Genomic DNA, 17,812 nt, shown 5'->3' with positions numbered 1-17,812 from the left:
TTTTAAAAGCTAGTCTTTCTTTTCTTTACTTTTATTGGCAAAAACCCGGATTATTTCATTTTCAGATTTTATAAGGTATTTCTCCAATGGCCTTTAAGCCACCAAAAATTTCTCCCAAATGTTTTTTAAGTCCATATTGTTAAGAAAGCAACTCACTTTTGAATCGTTAGCTCCTGGTTCTCCCTTTTGAAATATGCCAGTTCATTCCATACAGCATCAGAATCTTCTTGACAAAGTTGTTGGGGATCTGCTCTCTTTATTTTTCTCATTTCAGTCCTATTTCAAAAATGAAGTTGTTTTTTTGCTTAACATGTTCAAAGCACAATAAAATGAATTTATACATTCCCTAAAATTTAAAAATATATATTGATTAAATTTCTGTTTCAAGCTTACTACTTATTGGATGAATTTCCTAAAACCTAAGCATGTAGAAATTAAAACCCTGTATCATAATATCCTAAAGCTAAACTGCGACTATGAAAAGCAAACTTTTAAGCAGAACATGATTTTCTTAGTCATTCATTCTAGAAGTAAAAAACATACTGTAGAATTGGAATGGTCTCCAAAAAAAGACGGTAAGCAATCAACTCACCTAGAATTTGGTGCCAACCAATTTGAATGTGGTATAGACACCCTATCTTAAAACTAGCTATTACCATTTAATTTATATCCAGAAAGTAGATTTCACTCTTCTGGTGATTACTGAAGTTAGGTAAGCAGAAGCTAAATTTAGGACAAATTGCTTTATCACTGCCTCACTGACAAGTGATGTGAAACACTTTCTATTCATCAAAGGAAAAAATTAGATGTGACAATTATCTAAAAGTGATGCTAAATGCCGTTTATATTTTCATTTTCTGTACATAAAACAAACTCGTCATTTTTATTTTCTAAAAGTGCTGTACTGGCCAATTTAGAAACAGTATTTCTCTACAGAATGGACCAAGTGTATCATCAACATTGCCCTAAAGGATCCATCTCAAAAGATGAGAGGGTAGTAGATTTTCTGTACTTATTCAGTCCTTTGCCCTCTGTTGATACTGCTAACAGGGGAGCCACTTACAACTAACCAAGATCTGAACACCTGTTCAGAGCAATTGAACTGAGACCGCCAATTCATTCAGATAAGCTGGAGAACAAACTGATGGATAGTAAAGATCTTCAAATTGCATACTAGGTTGAAATAGTTTTAAGATGGTTAACTATATATTTGAATTTCATATTTCTCTTGTCTTTCCATTAAAACTCAAGTACTTTTTTTTTTGAGTTATAAACATTTAACACCAGCATTTTATTTATTTAAAAGCAGGTTTTCAATCGTATGGATATTAACTATTTTTGCCTTAAATTAGATACTTTTAATAAGCTTCCATTGATATTAAAAATGTATACAATTCAGAATTCCCTACTGCTAATGATATCTGCAAATAACAGGAAAAATCTAAGGTTACTGCTAACATATTTCTGTTTTCATTTGTTATGTTCTCCATTTAAAAATTCACAATAAAAATTTGACTACCAAATAATTTCTTTAAAACCAAACAAAAGCCATTAAAACACCTATATAATGCTACTCCATTCCATTTAATATTTAGGGAAATGCCTTTATGAGCTATGTAACTCACATGCCACTGCCTTCTTCCCACTGTTTTAATTGCTCTTTTACTGCTCTGTAGTTGGTCTGTAACATCTGTAGCCTTTCCTTGCGTTTTTCATGGGCATCTCTTAGCTCATCATTTTCTTGGCTCTGTAGAGCACAAAAAGCAAGTATACAAGTTTGAAGAAAGTATTAGTATAATGTTTCAAACAAAAGGTTACCCAACTAAATATAAAACTTGAAAGAAAACAGTGTGTAAACATGAATGAATTTATTATACTTAAGCAGAAGAAAGGGAAGAATTCCTCAAGTCACTTAATAAGTTAGCTTGATAAATTCAATCCACTCACTGAATTTTTTTAAAGCTGCTTACATAATTTCAAATTTTTGTTATCAAATTAGTTTCAGTCCTTTCTGTGTTGTTAATTAATATACACACAAATATTAATAAGCCTATCTTAAAGTTTAAGCGTTTTTTCTTTTTCAAGACAAAGACTTGTCCATACATAAAGCATGACTATTTTGTTAAAGTGTAAATACGACTAGTATAAGAACATTATTCACAGTAAGACCAATTCTTTAGCCCATGAATTCATGACTAATATGTAAGAAAGCACAAAGATTACAGGAGAAAGAAAATAAGACTGGACCTATGTTAGAAGTAGCCTAGTTTAACCTTTTTCTGCTGTACTATGAAGTGGAATGGGAGAACACACTAGGCTTAGTGTGTTTGAAGTGGTGATAAAATAGACAGTCCAAACATCAATTTGTTGTCTCAACACGTAGCTTAAAGAGTTACATAGTAAACTACTTCTAAATGTACAGCACATGAGATAAATTTTCACTTTTAGATATAACCATAAATCAAACCTATAAAGGCCAAATTTTTAGTCCTCAGAAGATGTATTCGCATTACTTATAAACTATTTCTCAACGTGAAATACATTAATTTCTTGAGTATTATTCCCTAAGAATTTCAAATTATTTTAAGCTCTTATTCATATTTCTATGTGAATGAATTTGTATACTTATTTGGTGGGGGCAACATGTACTCCCTAACATAATAGTGACATGAGAAGTGTAGGTATATGGCAGTAAGAAAAACCTGAATTCCATGCTTGGAGCTTTCTCCTGTTAACTGCATAATTTCCAGAATACTATTTCAATTTAATTTTTTTCTAGTAAAATATAGAAAACAGAGATTTAAATTATGATGATTAAGTTAAGTAAGCTAACACTGGCAGAGCCCCTTGCACTGTGCCTGCCCTATAAAGACACAAAGCGAAAGTTAGCTTCTTTCATTCTCCTCTTCCCAATTATTAACAGTGATGCCCTTATCTTTTAGAAGCCAGATTCACTGTTTTCTTGACCATTTACCTCTCCTCTAAACAGTGAGATAATACTTTATAGGGTTTGCATTATTTTACTGCCATTCCATCTGTCTCAGAAGTATGGATATTTTGCCATCTACTTTGAATATACTTCTAGTAGGATAATTTTCTTAGTTTTAGGAAGTATTTGAGTCTTGTGTGTACCAAGCAACATTCTATATGCCATATAGAAACAGAAGTGGTTCATGAAAAAGCATGAGAATGACCAGGGTATTCAGAATAAATGCTTTCCTAAAGTGTTTTATAAGATATACAAATCACCGTTTATGCAAAATTGCTGAAAAGTATCACAGTTTTATACATGAAGTAAAACTAAAAAATTCAGGATATTGAGTTCAATTTTGTTGATTTCAACTAAAAAACCATATATGAAGAGCCTATTACATACAAGATGTTAAGTGTTGGTAAAAGTTCAAATCTTGCTGCTCAAAGTTACTAAATAGTACTTTGACATAGCTACGTAAATTCAGTTTCTCCTTCCAATACAAGCTATTTATATCTCTTCTAAGACATAAAGAATGATTTAGCCTTGAACTTGAATTTTTCCTATTAAGTTTGGTAAACAATCTATCATTTCTCCTCTTTGAACAATAAGCTTTCTTCCTTTTTATTTTTTGACCGGTAAGGGGATTGCAACCCTCGGCACTGTGCGGTCTGCACCATGCTCATCCAGTGAGCACAGTGGCCATCCCTATATAGGATCCAAACCCGTGGCCTCGGCGCTCCCAACGCTGCACTCTCCCGAGTGAGCCATGGGACCAGCCCTGAACAATAAGCTTTCTAATCTTAAGTATGTGAAATAAATGAATAACTTAGCCAAATATAAGATTGATAAATAACGATATCTACTCACAGATGAACATAAATTAATTATGTTTATTGGTATCCCTTAAGAACTAAAGATTTATTAGAAATTTTAACAGGCTATATTAGAAATTTATTGATAATTAAATTACAAAAAATTTACACATAATATTAGAAGAGATTCATGTCAAAACATAATTTAAAAACAAACTAAAATGAGTGTTTTATGTTAAAGACTTCTACAATAGCTTTCAATAGTTATTCACTGAATCAAAGTTCTTCCCCATAAACTCTTACTTTACAATAAATTTCTTTATAAATAAAATGATTACATATAAACCTAGCATTTTGAGAATCATTAAAGTTCTGTGTTAGAGTGATTAGAAACTGAGTAAATAGAACTCAAAGATTGATCAAGAAGTGAAAATTAATAGAATGACACATCCAAATTTTCTCAATTACTTTTCACAATCATCCTCTGTTGAATTAATGGGACAAATTGAGTTTCTTGTTAGTACAGTTGGCCCTCTGTATCCACAGGTTCTGAATCCACAGATTCAACCAAACATAGGTTGAAAATATTGGGAAAAAATAGCAATATAAAATAACAACACAACAATAAAATATAATACAAATAAAAAATATAGTATAACTATTTACATAGCATTTACCTTGTATTGGATATTATAAGTAATCTAGAGATTATTTAAAGTATATGAGAGGATAGGTGTAGGTTATATGCAATACTATGCCATTTAATTTAAGGAACTTCAGTATCCATAGATTTTGGTTATCCTCAGGGGTCCTGGAACCAATCCCCCATGGATACTGAAAGATGAATGCATTGTCACTGTGTTAGCATTTTTCAGTACTGCCTAATGTTTTCCCTAATTCTCAAATAGAAACCAACTATCTTACGCCATTAAATCAGAGATTAAGACTTAGTAAAAATTCCCTCAGTCTCATATATCGTTCATGACATTCCAGGCTCTGTATTAGGCATACTAATTAATCAAAGCACTGAATGCTGCCACTTCTGACTCCTAAATCTTTAGGTGGATGTTCAATATTAGCAAATAGATTTGGTTTTCTTATAGTAATTCCATTAGGTAGTGATTATAGAAAAGTGGTTTCATAGATGAGCTTTCTGCTTTAATTTTGTTTAATTTATTATATCTATCTCTACTGTTTACATAATTCTTATAAACTATTAAACTCTAAGCTATTAAAACAGATTATTTGTAAATCAACTTCATAGCCATAATTCTTTTAAGATGCAGTTTCATCCACGGATTCATGCTTTGGTGATGCTGATATCAAAGTGTAACTCAGGCGTTAAATTAGTCCTAGAGACCACTGTTCCTTTGTTCTACTTCATAAATATTAAAATTTTATAAAAATGTAAATATTAGATAGATAGATATAGTTCAAGGAGAAACATTTTTCCCTAATTTAATACTGCAAGAACAGATGTCAGCTGAAGTCATCCATCAAAAGTTGGATATCTCAAAATAAATATTTAAAAAGAATAACCAAAATACCTTTTCTAATCTTCTAACAAATACACGTTAACCATAGTTTTGATTATAATTCTTTAAGTCCCATTTGCCATATAATAGTCAAAGTCAAAACAATTGTACTTTATTTGAGAAATATTACCAAAAAAATCAAGCGTAAGATAGAAAAACAAATTTTATATCATTAATTACTACATTTTCCTAAAAGGACAAGTGCAAAATATTCCATGGACAGCCACTGAATGAGATCCATTCATTAGATCATTCAAGAAAACATTTCCTGAGTAACTTCTACAGATTTCGCAATTATATCAGCTAAACACGGCTCTAACTTCTGTGCACAATCGAGTCTGAATGACTGAAACATTAGAAAATAGGAAAATCTTATCAACTGACTTTTCTCAAAGATATTTACAATTCTGTTTGATTCTTGATTTAATCTTCTGGTTTAGCCAGAAGAAGGTAAAGTAAGAGCATGAACACTGTTCATAAAGCAGTGGCTTGATCTTCAGAGAATAAGAGCAATGGTTTTGAGAAGTTAAAAACAAAAAACTTTTATAAAATACCAAGAATTCCAGTATGGATGTTTAATTTCAGCAAATGTATAAAGTTCATGTATATCAAAGCACTGAAAAATAAAAGACATAGACTGTATTCAAAGAACATATATTATTAAATGGCACTGAAGTGCTAATAGAATCAAGTTGCCAAATGCATGCAAACCAGTAAAGCAGGGATTCACTGCATTAGTGATCTCAAGAATAGTAAGCTTTTCATAAAGCTCTGAAGCACTGATTTCCAAATTATACTTTAGAAGCTGTTAGTAGACTTTGTGCTCTTTCACCTGCCCATAATCCTGCCAACTGGGTGAATTGTTGAGCTAGGGCTGGGTCTGGTGCTCACAGACCCCTCAAGTCTGTTCACAGACTGGGTCACAAATCCTTCACATGCCAGGCTAGGTCCCCAGACCCCTCACATGCCAGGCAGGGTTACCAGACCCCTCACATGCCAGGCTGGGTCACCAGGACCCTCACACACAGGTCTATGAGCTAGGTAACTGGCCAAAAGGTCCTTGGAGCCATAGGCTTGAGAGCATGGCCCCCATGTGGTACAGCAGATGCCCGAGGCACTCAACGCCAGCCAAGGTGGCAGTGCCGGGTATGCGCACTAACTCCACCTCCACACAGCCTATTTACAAAGAATGCGCTGCACCACCCCCAACTGGACATAAGCTGAGGGGCCCTGATTAAACTATTCCATTTTCCCAACAATCCACCCCTTCAGGGTCCCTCACCATACAATCTACACATTCAGAATCTACACAATGTTCCCTTAGAGAGGACAGACGACCCTTACATTCACATATTATACATTCCATCCCAGTCCCAAAAGTCTTTAGCTTGTTGCAGCACCAACTCAAAAGTCCAAAGTCTCATCTGAGACCAAAGGCAAAACTCCTTGCAGCCATGAACCTGTAAAGAGTCAAAAACAAGTTTATCTATTTCCAAGATACAGTGGGACAGATATTGGGTACACATTCCCATTCCAGAAGGGAGGAATAGAAAAGAAAAACAGGCCCCAAACAAACCCAAAACCCAAACAGGGCAAACATTAAGCACACTGGGGCACCTGGACCCCTAAAGCATTGGGCAACCTCAATCCTACAGCTCCACCAAGTGCAGCCCATTGAGCTTCCCTGGTGCCTGCAGCTTTTCCAGGCTGGTGCTGCACATTGCCAGCAGCCCCACGGTTCTGGGCTCCTGGCAGCAGTCCTACCATCCTGGCTCCACTAAACATTTCCTCGGTTGGGGTTCTGTCTGGGGGCACTGACCCCACTTTTCTGCTCCACATTGCTCCGTAGATGACCTCCACAATGACTCCACCCCTGCAGCAGGTCTCCACCTGAGTCCCCCAGCTTTTTCATACATCTTCTGAAATCTAGGTGGAAGCTGCCACGCCTCCACTGTTCTCACATACTGCTGGCCTGCAAACTTAACACAACATGAACACTACCAAGGTTTTCGGCTTTTGCTCTTCAGAGGTGCTGAAGCAGGATTGCTCCAGCCAGAGCAGCTGGGAGGCAGGGAGCAGTGTGCTGAGGGCAGCAGTGCCCCAGGTCTGTCCTCCGGAGAAACTCAGTTCTCCTAGGTGGGGCACTCTCCTAAATTTCTGAAATGCCCTCAGGGCCTTTTCATTGTCCTGGCTGTTAGAATCTAGCTGCCCCATCCCTGGCTCCTGAATTACTTGAATCAGCTTGGCTTACACTGGCTACTCCCTCACAGTCTTGGGCAGTTCTGCACTATTCACCCACAGTTTGAACAACTGCATTCTCTCAGTCACTCTTTTCTTGGGTTTATATGGCACCTGTCAAGCCATCTGCTTTCTCGGGTTTATGGGGCACCCGGCCAGCCATCAGAATTAAGTGGCATGCCTTAAGAGCCTTCTCAGGTTTAAGTGGCACATGGCAAGCCATCTGCCTTCGGACAAATGCGACATACAAAGGCAACATGTGTTTACTATATCGTCTCTAGAGCACATTATACCATCCCTTAGGTCCCATAGCTGCGGCAGCCAGGGGCTCTCCCCATTTCTGCTGCTTTACTGTCTCCCCAAGTCACCCAGTTCAGCCTGGGTATATGGGACATAGGTGGTGAACTGGGTCACCTGTGGATTGCCCACCGGTTGTCCATCTGGTCCCATAGGCTGCTCGTGTCTCAATTCTCATGCACAATAGGTTGTGCCTGGAGATGCACAGTCTCCCTCAACTCACCACTGGGTTGGGCATCTTCACTGCTGTGAGAAGTGGGAGTGGCCAGTTGCTGCACATCATCCTTCAGGCTAGTCATCCTTGCTTCCAACAACTCTGCTTTCTGCCACAGATCTGGATCAGTTTTCAGCATTGTGAGTAGCAGCCAGGCTCTGGTAAGCAGAAAATTGGCCACCAGGCACCACATACTCAAGGATAGCCACATTTCCTCCACCTCCCAAGGGGTTTTCCATTGTAGTGCCTGGTCTATGCTGCCTTGCAGTACAGTGTGCAGCAACCAGATCCCAGTCAACGGGAAGGTGACCATAGGGCAGAGCATATTCAAAAGTAGCCACATTTCCTCCTTCTTCCAAGGGCTTTCTGGCTCCTGTACCTGTTCAGAATCCTGTCGCAGACTACATCAATTGTCATGCTCTTTTACCTACCTATAATCCTGCTGACTGGGCCAACTGTCGAGCTGGGGCTGGGGCTGGGGCTGGAGCTCACAGACCTCTCAAGTCCATTCACAGACTGGGTCACAAACCCTTCATATGCCAGGCTGGGTCCCCAGACCCCTCACATGCCAGACTGGGTCACCAGACCCCTCACACACAGGTCTATGAGTTAGGTAACAAGCCAAAAGGTCCTTGGAGCTGTAGGTTCAAGAGCATGGCCTCATGCAGCATGGCAGACACCCGAGGCACTCAACGCCAGCCAAGGTGGTGATGCCAAGCATGGGCACTAACTCCACCCCCACACAACCTATTTACAAAGAATGCACCACACCACCCTCAATCAGACCCGAGGCGAGGGGCCCTGATTAAACTATTCCGTTTTCTCAACAGTAGAGCACTATATTCATGACATCAATATTATGGGTGGGATTTTTATAAAAATAACTTTCATTTCTTCCATTACTGTTGGCTCATTTACTACAACACTGGTCACCCATCTTGAAAACAGATACACCTAGCCACAAAACTAAGCAAGATCATGTGTTAATATTTGTACAAAATTCATAACTAGTATTAGAATAATTTAATGTGCACAACTTACTGCTGATTTAATAAAGAGCATCATTTCAGTGTATCATACTACATATGCATATGTTCCATGGGCTACTGGTAAAACTTATTTGTATCTACCTTGGTAATCAACTTGGGACCCTAAAGCTACCTACCATGCCATGAAATGTCTTTTGTCTTTCGTTCAGCATTTCCTACAGCATCTTCCATGGAACAACAGTCTTTGGAGGAAATATTAATAGGTATAATATAACCAGGTAAATCCAAGAAAAGATGTGTTTATATCTTTCTATAGATTCACAATGCACATTAATATGTTAAAGGCTCACAAAAAAGAAAACTTTTAATCCATTGTTTATAATAATCATTTGAGCATGAAACATTTTCGTCTGCCATTGTTCCCATTAGCTTCTGGCAGTGTTTCACAGAACCATGACAAAAATTCAGTATGTGTTAATGGGTAATGGTCTACAAAAGGAGAACCAAGATCAACAAATGTATTTTAAACACAAGATGACACTTGTTACGAATTGAATCACAGCCCATCCCACCAAAAAAAAATGTATGTTGGAATCCTAACCCCCCGTACCTCATAATGTGATCTTATTTGGAGATGGGGTCTTTACAGAGGTAATCAAGTTAAAATGAGTTCATTAGGGTGGAGCCTAATCCAATATGACTGATAACCTTACAAAAATGGAAAATTTACACACAGGGAGACACACGTAGTAGAAGACAATGTGAAGACACAGGAAGAATGCCATCTATACATCAAGGAACACCTGAGGCTATCAGAAGCTAACAGGGAAATGGAACAGATTCTTTCTCATAGCCCTCCGAAGGTACCAACTCTGCCAACATCTTGACTTTGGAGTCTTCTAGCCTCTACCTTCATATTATTTATTATAGCACAATAAAGGGGAGTACAGAATGATGTCTTCTGTCTTCGCTAAAAACCATAGTTATCCTTTCTAGACCAAAGTCAAGCTGTAAATAAAGTACTCTGGATTCAATTACTCTCCTTGGAATTGCTTTACTACACAGGTTTTCTTTACCTACTTCTTTTGCTAAATGTTCATGATTACAGTACCTTTTTCATTCAACTATCTTGTTCCCTTAAAATAAGAAATCCTTTTCTACCAAACAAAACACAAGGAAAAAATTTGCTCTCATTTTTTTTCATCTTGCAAATCTGTAAAAGAAGACAAATTAGAAATTCATGATTATCATCAATTGACTTAAAATATGAATAGAGAAACACTAGAAATGAAAAAGAAATTTTGTGAAAGAAAGAATTTTACTCGGAAAATAAACTTGGGGCATCACCCCAGAAAGCTGTTGTCAGGAAAATAAAATGAGGAAATAATTTAGTACAATCATTCCGACACTTTTTGAAACAAGGAATTCAAGAAGTAGAAAAGAAGGGAATAGATCTAAAAATGTCTTTGAATTGCTCTTCTCCTTTCTGCCAAAAATATGGGACTATCAAAGACTTACGGGACTATCAAAGACTTACAGACCTCTAGGGGCAAACAGGTGGAGATCCTCTACTACTGAATGGGATATAAGATGGTTAATTATATGTGTCAATTTGTCTGCCCAGATATTTGGTTAAACATTATTTCTAGGCGTTTCTATCAGAGTGTTTCTGGATGAGATTAATTAATATTTTAATCAGTAGATTGAGTAAAGCAGATTGCCCTCCCCAGTTTTGATGGGCTTCATCCAACCTGTTGAAAGCCTGGATAAAATAAAGGCTAAGAAAGATTTCTTTCTCTTTGCCTGACTGTCTTCAAGCTGGGACATTTATCTTCTCTTGCCTTCAGACTAGAAGTAGGACTCGAACTCAGACTTGGATTTTAACTTAACAACATCGGCTCTCCTGGTTCTACTGTATACAGCCTTTGGGCTCAGATGGAACTATACCATCAGCTCTCCTGGATCTCCAGCTTGCCAGCTATAGATCTTGGACTTCTCAGCCTCCGTAATAATAGTGTGTGTGGTTCTGTTTCTCTAGAGAACCCAGTCTAACATAGGATAGAAACCTTGGTATACAAACTTCAAGAATTATGGAAAAGGAGGAAGATGATAGATTGGCTTCCTAAAAATATCCATAGTATTCTCTGCTTACCCACACATTTATATTTAATACACTAGAGCCTAACTACTCACTTATTTTCCTAACTGGAGAAAGGGTCTTTCAGAATAGCAATTCATCATGTCTCCTATTATACAATTAGTGACTGATGCTTGGCTAATTGCAATGCTCAATAAATTGCTACTGAGTAAACAAATGAATGAACAAATAACTTGGTTCTATACTTAAGCTCCTTATAAATTTCAAGTAGGCCAAACATCTGGTCATTTTACTACCTCTTTCTCCCTAAGAGTAATCTATATGACAAAAACCTAAGCTTTTAAATGTACTGAATTCTAATAATGTATAAAGCATTGGACTTGTTTAAGAATTCCATTAAACTATTTGAGAATTAATTATATAACGGAATCTCAAACAGGGCAGGGCTTTGGATAATTGTGAATGAAGAATGAAAAATTTACTGTATTAAAGTCAGAGAAAAAAATAAAAGTCCTCAGTATGGTCACATAAAATTGGTTGAATATGCATGAACAACTTCCTCTGAGAAAGAGAATTCACAAAATATGAATTAGGAAGTATAAGCTTTCAAAGATAGGCTGATAAGTTACATGCTTCTTAAACATGGGCAGAGTGCTCATTCAAATGTCATATTCTAAGCCAAATTTAGTTGAAATGAAAAACAATAATGCACATTTATTTGCCACTTTGACTATGCAATTTTTCTGTAAAGGATAATTGTAAGTGATGTGACCTAGGTTAATATGGTTTTTAACTCACTTTTATTTTTATATGCTTATCATATATAGAGAACAACAAAAAATTCTCCTTCTGCTTGCTATAATTCTTTTTTCTTTTGCCTCTGAGAGACTATAAGAAATTTATTCCTAATTTTAAGCCAAAACACTCCCCCAAAATTTAGAAGTAGTGAATAAATATTTAGTTTTCAAGTAACAAATATTTTTTATTACTTTAAGATCCTCAGAAATCTTTCATGCAGGTAATTAAATTCAGGAAAGAAAAATGACAAGCAGTAATTTGTGAAATATATGTTTAGTATATTTTTATATTTGCAAGGTTACTACTAAAGAAATCATTTAATGTTCACCTTTAGTTGTAGTGCTTTCTCTAAGTTCTCAATCTTTCTTTCAGCTTTTCTCAGCTTCCTGAGCTCCTCTGAGTCTGTGAAAGAGCTCTTTGGGGACAAAGACCTTGAACGTTTCACAGGTGGTTCCTTGAGAATAAAACAAGGACATGGTTGAACTAGTTGGAACACTGGATTATGAAAGACATGCAAAATTAAAGAACAAGTAATTTTGAATACTAATAATGAATTATAAAAAAAAAAAAAATTCTGCATGGAATACCAGAGAAATAACAAGCGGAATTACCACAGTGCTACCGCTAAAGGTTTCTCTGTGACTCGTTAATGAGAATATTCATTTACATTTACATTGTTTCTTTCAGAATAATGATGTCCCATTAGGGAAGACTAAAGGGTTATAGACTCAGAAATGCAAGAAATCTCATTACAAAGGAGGGGATAGAGGCTGGTCTAATTGCTCTATAAGGGTCCAAGGTTACACTTGATAGGACAACCAGAAACAAGAGGGAAAGGATTTTTTTCCCTTTGAAATAGTTTAACATACTGTGAAGTTGAAGGAACAATATGCTTGAGGAATATAAATACAACAGACAGTAGATCTTATACCATAATGACCATATGGTCATTAACTATAATGTGGCTAACTAGAGACAAGAATGTGTGTTTATATTATGTGTAGCATCATATACCAATCTGGTGAAGGAATATGAGAAAGCAACTATTAAGCTGGGCAACAGTGTTCATCCTTAGTGCATGTCCTTACAAAAAAGAAAGAAAATTTTGTCCAATATATTATACTCCTCTTTCCAACTTTTATCAAAAGCAGTGAAATGTCAAAATAGTTTTAAAATACATTTTAAAACTTCAGCAAAAGAGCAAGCAACCAAATTAGGCTCTATAATGTTGTATCTCAATTTTAGGAATGTTTTCTTTCATTTAAATAAAGCTCAGTGTCTGTGAAACTACTTCAAAATGGCAAGACATGTATGATGCAGTTATATTTTAATAAATAAATAAAGCTCATTCTTCTGAAAATTACTAGTAATACCAGAGGAAATGAATAAGAGTACCACAGAAACATGAATCTAATTTTAAAGGCATTTTAAATTAAGATTGTTTGCTCTACTCACAGAAAAAAATGGAAAGAACCAAAAACAATTTTCTTGAAAACATGGTTTTCTACTTATAAAAACATAATTCCTCTATTGCTGAAGTGACAAGTATGAGAAAACTATGTCTAAATTCCTTACTTTTAGAGTAATGTGATTTCAATTTATCTAGAAATAACATATTTAAAATATGATATTATGGAATTTTAATACTAGTAAACATTCTGTAGAATCTTTTGCAGTATAATATGAACATTTAATGAATACTAAAAAAAGGATGAGATGTCAATAAATGAGAAACATACTACGCAAAATTTGCTGATTTTTCTCTACTACTATCCCTCTCTTTAAATCTATAAAATTTTTCTATTTAAAATTTTTCTATAATTTAAAATATATAATTTTATTAGTGGAAAAATTAATGTTAAAATACATTTAATATTTTATATTCTACATGGGCAGTATTTTAAATATCATATCTGAATAAAATAGAAACAGCTATATTTATCTTTTAATTAAAATTTTAAAATTCAGTAAATGACTAATCCCATTTTAAAATAAATTTTTAATTAGATAGATTAATATATCAGATGAGGGATACTTATCAAAACTTTTAAATATAAGAATATTAATTTACTGGCAAAACAGATATACTATTAATAATATATTTAATTAACTTTTATTTAGGAATACATTATTCAGTCTTCAAGAAGAGAAAACTCCCTACTCCTAAGAGGCATTTTATCAAATGTTTGGCACATAATTTTTTTTTAAAGCTTCCAGTAATATAAGCAGAGAAGTAAATGTTGCTGTTTGTTTTTTAACTTCTTGTCTGCCTTTGCCAGCCTCATCCTGACAAATTCACAAAATAATAAAATTTCTCTACCTTATGTTTTCCTTCAGTACTTGTCATGATGGTCTTCTCTGAGAAACCCTTGTTGGTAAATCTGTTCTCTGACAGTTTTTCATTTGCAATTTTCAGTTTTTCTTGTAAATACTCAATTTCAGACTTCTGTGAGACCATTAGTGTTTCTAAGCTTGACAAAGATGGCCGTTGAGATACCTGTTTTAAAAGTGTATGTGTAAATATATGTGTATGTTTGTATCTTATATTATTTGCAAATATATGCAAATATGTATAATATTAATTATATAAATAATAAGTACTCAGAGAAAGAAAATTTCATTTTAACAAGAAACTATAAACCAGTATTTAGCTAAAACATATCATTCTGATAGAATGGCATTTTTCAATAAAATAACTAAGAGTCTATATAAATATTTTCAGAAAAAATGTTGTCATATAGATTTGCAAGAGAAAAAATTTAAATACACACCACTCATCTATAAATTAACCATTTCAAATTTGTGACTATACACATAAGTGCTTCCTCACAAAATACTCAATCTACCATTTGATCACCAAAAGTCATACAATAGATAGAATATAAACCTGGGAAAAGGAAACCAATAGCACTGTAGGTCCAATTTGCTTTTAATGTATCATAATTAAATAACTCCTCAAAGACCTCTGATAATTTTAAAACTTAATAAAATTCTCTTTTGAAATTTATTGACGTGTCATATAAACTGCTAATAGCCCCACATTTTAACAACAGAAATCACCGGACAATTAAGCTTGTAGGAAACTTGTTCATGAAAACTAGCACTCAGCAAATTCTACTACCATCTTCACTGAATTTATTTGAGACCATTAAAACCTATGCATACATACAGTTTCAAATTAACCATTCCATTTACAAAAAACAAAAATACTGAATCATGCTGAAAACAAAGTTTTTGTTGATCTACCAACAAAGGAATGTCAAATCTTATGATTGTAATATTATCAGTATAGATCCAGTAGCCATGAAAATATTTTCATGTAGTTATGAACAGCTACATCCTTCCTAAATAATATTCCTAAGGACTATGAGAAAAATATATATGTTTAACTTTTCTGAACCAACAATGGGAAATATCACTTTTCTAATTTTGCTATTTTTTTTCTTTTTTGGTGGGATAGGCAAAATTTTCCTAATTCCAGCCTGTGATTTTTATGAGAAGTCACCTTTGATTTATACTATTACACTTTCCTCACATTTAAATCACCTGACTTGTTTCCCAACCTTTATTCTATCATACCACTAAGTATTTTCCTCAGTGTTGTTTATCTCACACTGTTACCGTATTTACAACATAGTATTACTTACTCCATTACTTTGCTTTGAAGATCAAATAAAAATACTTTAAGCATTTTTCTTCCACTAAGTCTAAATAATTCTGCTTTATTCTTTACCTCCCCCTTTAATCACTGTACAGTTTTATTTCTTTTATTTTTCCCTACTATTTTATAATCAGATTTATGATGTTTATAAATATTTCCTTTGATTGGGCTGCCAAGCTAAACAAATCTCAAATCCTACCTGCTCTTATCCAGGTTTATTTTAATAAAATTATGAAGGATATATTAACATCCTATCATTTACCAAATAAATTTTGAATAATTTGTTCAAGGTCAAACAAAAAGAATAAAATAGGAAAGACATACATTTAGTTGATTGGTACATCCAATAAGCAATTCTGTGTTCTTCAATAAATGAATTTTCTAAGTCATCAATGGATTATAACATTGTAGCCAAGAATATGAAAAAATTAATATTAAGTCAAGAAGCTACAATGATAACTCAAATACTCATGAAGACATTAAAAATACTTCAAGAGTAAGTATGTTCTTTAAAATAAGAATGGACTTATTTCTAACAATATTTCTACTAATGTCAATATTATTTCTAACAATAAAGGATATTTAGGCAGCATTCCTTCAAAATCCTCAATAAACTGTAACAGAACTTCAAAATTAAAATACTATGAAAGTAGTGATAACTCAAATACACATACAAGTCAGGAGGATAATGTAAATAAATAAGTAAAATGAGTTGTGTTTGGTTTGTTTTAAAATAACAGCTTTAGACACTTTTTTAAAAACCACGTAGATATATTCTTCACCTCCACAAAGTAATTTACACTTGCTCCCATTTCCTTTAATTGTGGTTTGTTCTCTCTTCCCTTTTAGCACGTTTGCTGAAGGTAAATTCACAAGAAGTATTTCACAGTTCTCTTAATACAACCATTTTTTAAAATTATAAGCAAAAAGAGTAGCAAATAACAGTGTCACTGTTGAGGAGTAAGGAGGATATTTGTGGCAGTTACTACTCAACTGCAGCCAACTGTTTTCATAAATGAATGTGGCCCACTATTGCTAGATCTACTGATTTTTCAAGAGAAGCAATGGGATTTCTAAGGGAAGATTCCAAATTTTTTAATGTTGGTTACACACACCTGTACTTTGAGAAAATGGTGGTGGAATTACAATCTGCTGCAAATTTTCAAAGAAAATTTTGAAATGTACATCTCAGCCAACAAAAAATGTACCCAGCCTCTGACTTAGCATTCTAATTATGCTGAGGGCCAATATGAAAAGATATCCATGATAAATTAAGTGAGAAAAATAGGATACAAAAGGCTATATTATAGTATATAGAGATAGATTTCACCAAACATGCACAAGCAAAAGAAATAAACAACACTGAAATGTTACAGCATTATTTCTAAAAGGGATTGTATGTGAATGATTTTCTTCATACTTATCTGAATTTCCTTAAATTTTTCACAATGAACACGTCACTAAATGTTTATATATATATATATATATATATATATATATATATATGTTCTGCAAATAAAATGAATAAAAGTTCAATATAAAATTTTCAGTATAAGTAGAGGAAATATAAATGAAAGTCTCTTTATAATCTCGTCTCTCAGAGTTTTTAGTGATAAATTTAAGATTTATTTCCCAGACTTAAAAAAAAAATCAGTTCTGTCCTTTAACCTGTTTTGTTTTTATCAACAGATTTTATTTTTTAGAAGTTTTATATGTGCAGAAAAATTACACTACAGCGAGTTCTACTACACCTCCCACCCTTACTCACCCAGTTTCACCTATAATTAATATCTTAAATCAGTATGGTACATTTGTTACAATTAATAAACCAATATCCATACAGTATTACTAACTAAAATCCACAGTTTATTCACATTTCCTTATTTTATTCACATTTTCCTTTTTCTGTTTTAGGATCCCATCTAGGATACAACATTACATCTAGCTGTCATATTTCCTTGGGCTCCTCTTGGCTGTGACAGTTTCTCAGACTTTCCTTGTTTTTGAACTTTGATGATTTTTTGTAGGATACCCCTCCTTTGGAATTTGTCTCGTGTTTTTCTAATGATTACACTGGGTTATTAGTTTTGGGGAGGAAAATCATAGAGGTAACATGTCATTTTCATCACATCATGTCACAGGTACATACTATCAACATGACTTATAACTGCTGATGTTGACCTTGATCACCTGGAT

At 34.3% G+C, this 17,812-nt stretch overlaps 1 protein-coding gene across 1 annotated transcript in view; it reads right to left on the bottom strand.

The window, feature by feature from the left end:
- The window catches only part of CNTLN (centlein), a 289,401-nt gene that overhangs the window by 150,288 nt on the left and 121,301 nt on the right, over positions 1-17,812 (bottom strand). The window contains exons 9-12 of the mRNA XM_063081076.1: positions 14,276-14,452; positions 12,284-12,409; positions 1,626-1,747; positions 157-276 (exon numbers count right to left, since the gene is read on the bottom strand). Of these exons, the coding sequence (XP_062937146.1) occupies positions 157-276; positions 1,626-1,747; positions 12,284-12,409; positions 14,276-14,452 (545 nt within the window). The remainder of the gene's footprint in view (positions 1-156; positions 277-1,625; positions 1,748-12,283; positions 12,410-14,275; positions 14,453-17,812) is intronic.

The sequence above is a fragment of the Cynocephalus volans genome, chromosome 16, assembly GCF_027409185.1.
Source record: "Cynocephalus volans isolate mCynVol1 chromosome 16, mCynVol1.pri, whole genome shotgun sequence".
Lineage (NCBI taxonomy): Eukaryota > Metazoa > Chordata > Mammalia > Dermoptera > Cynocephalidae > Cynocephalus > Cynocephalus volans.
Note: the sequence above shows the minus strand (reverse complement) of the source record. Positions and strands in the feature narration are given on the sequence as shown.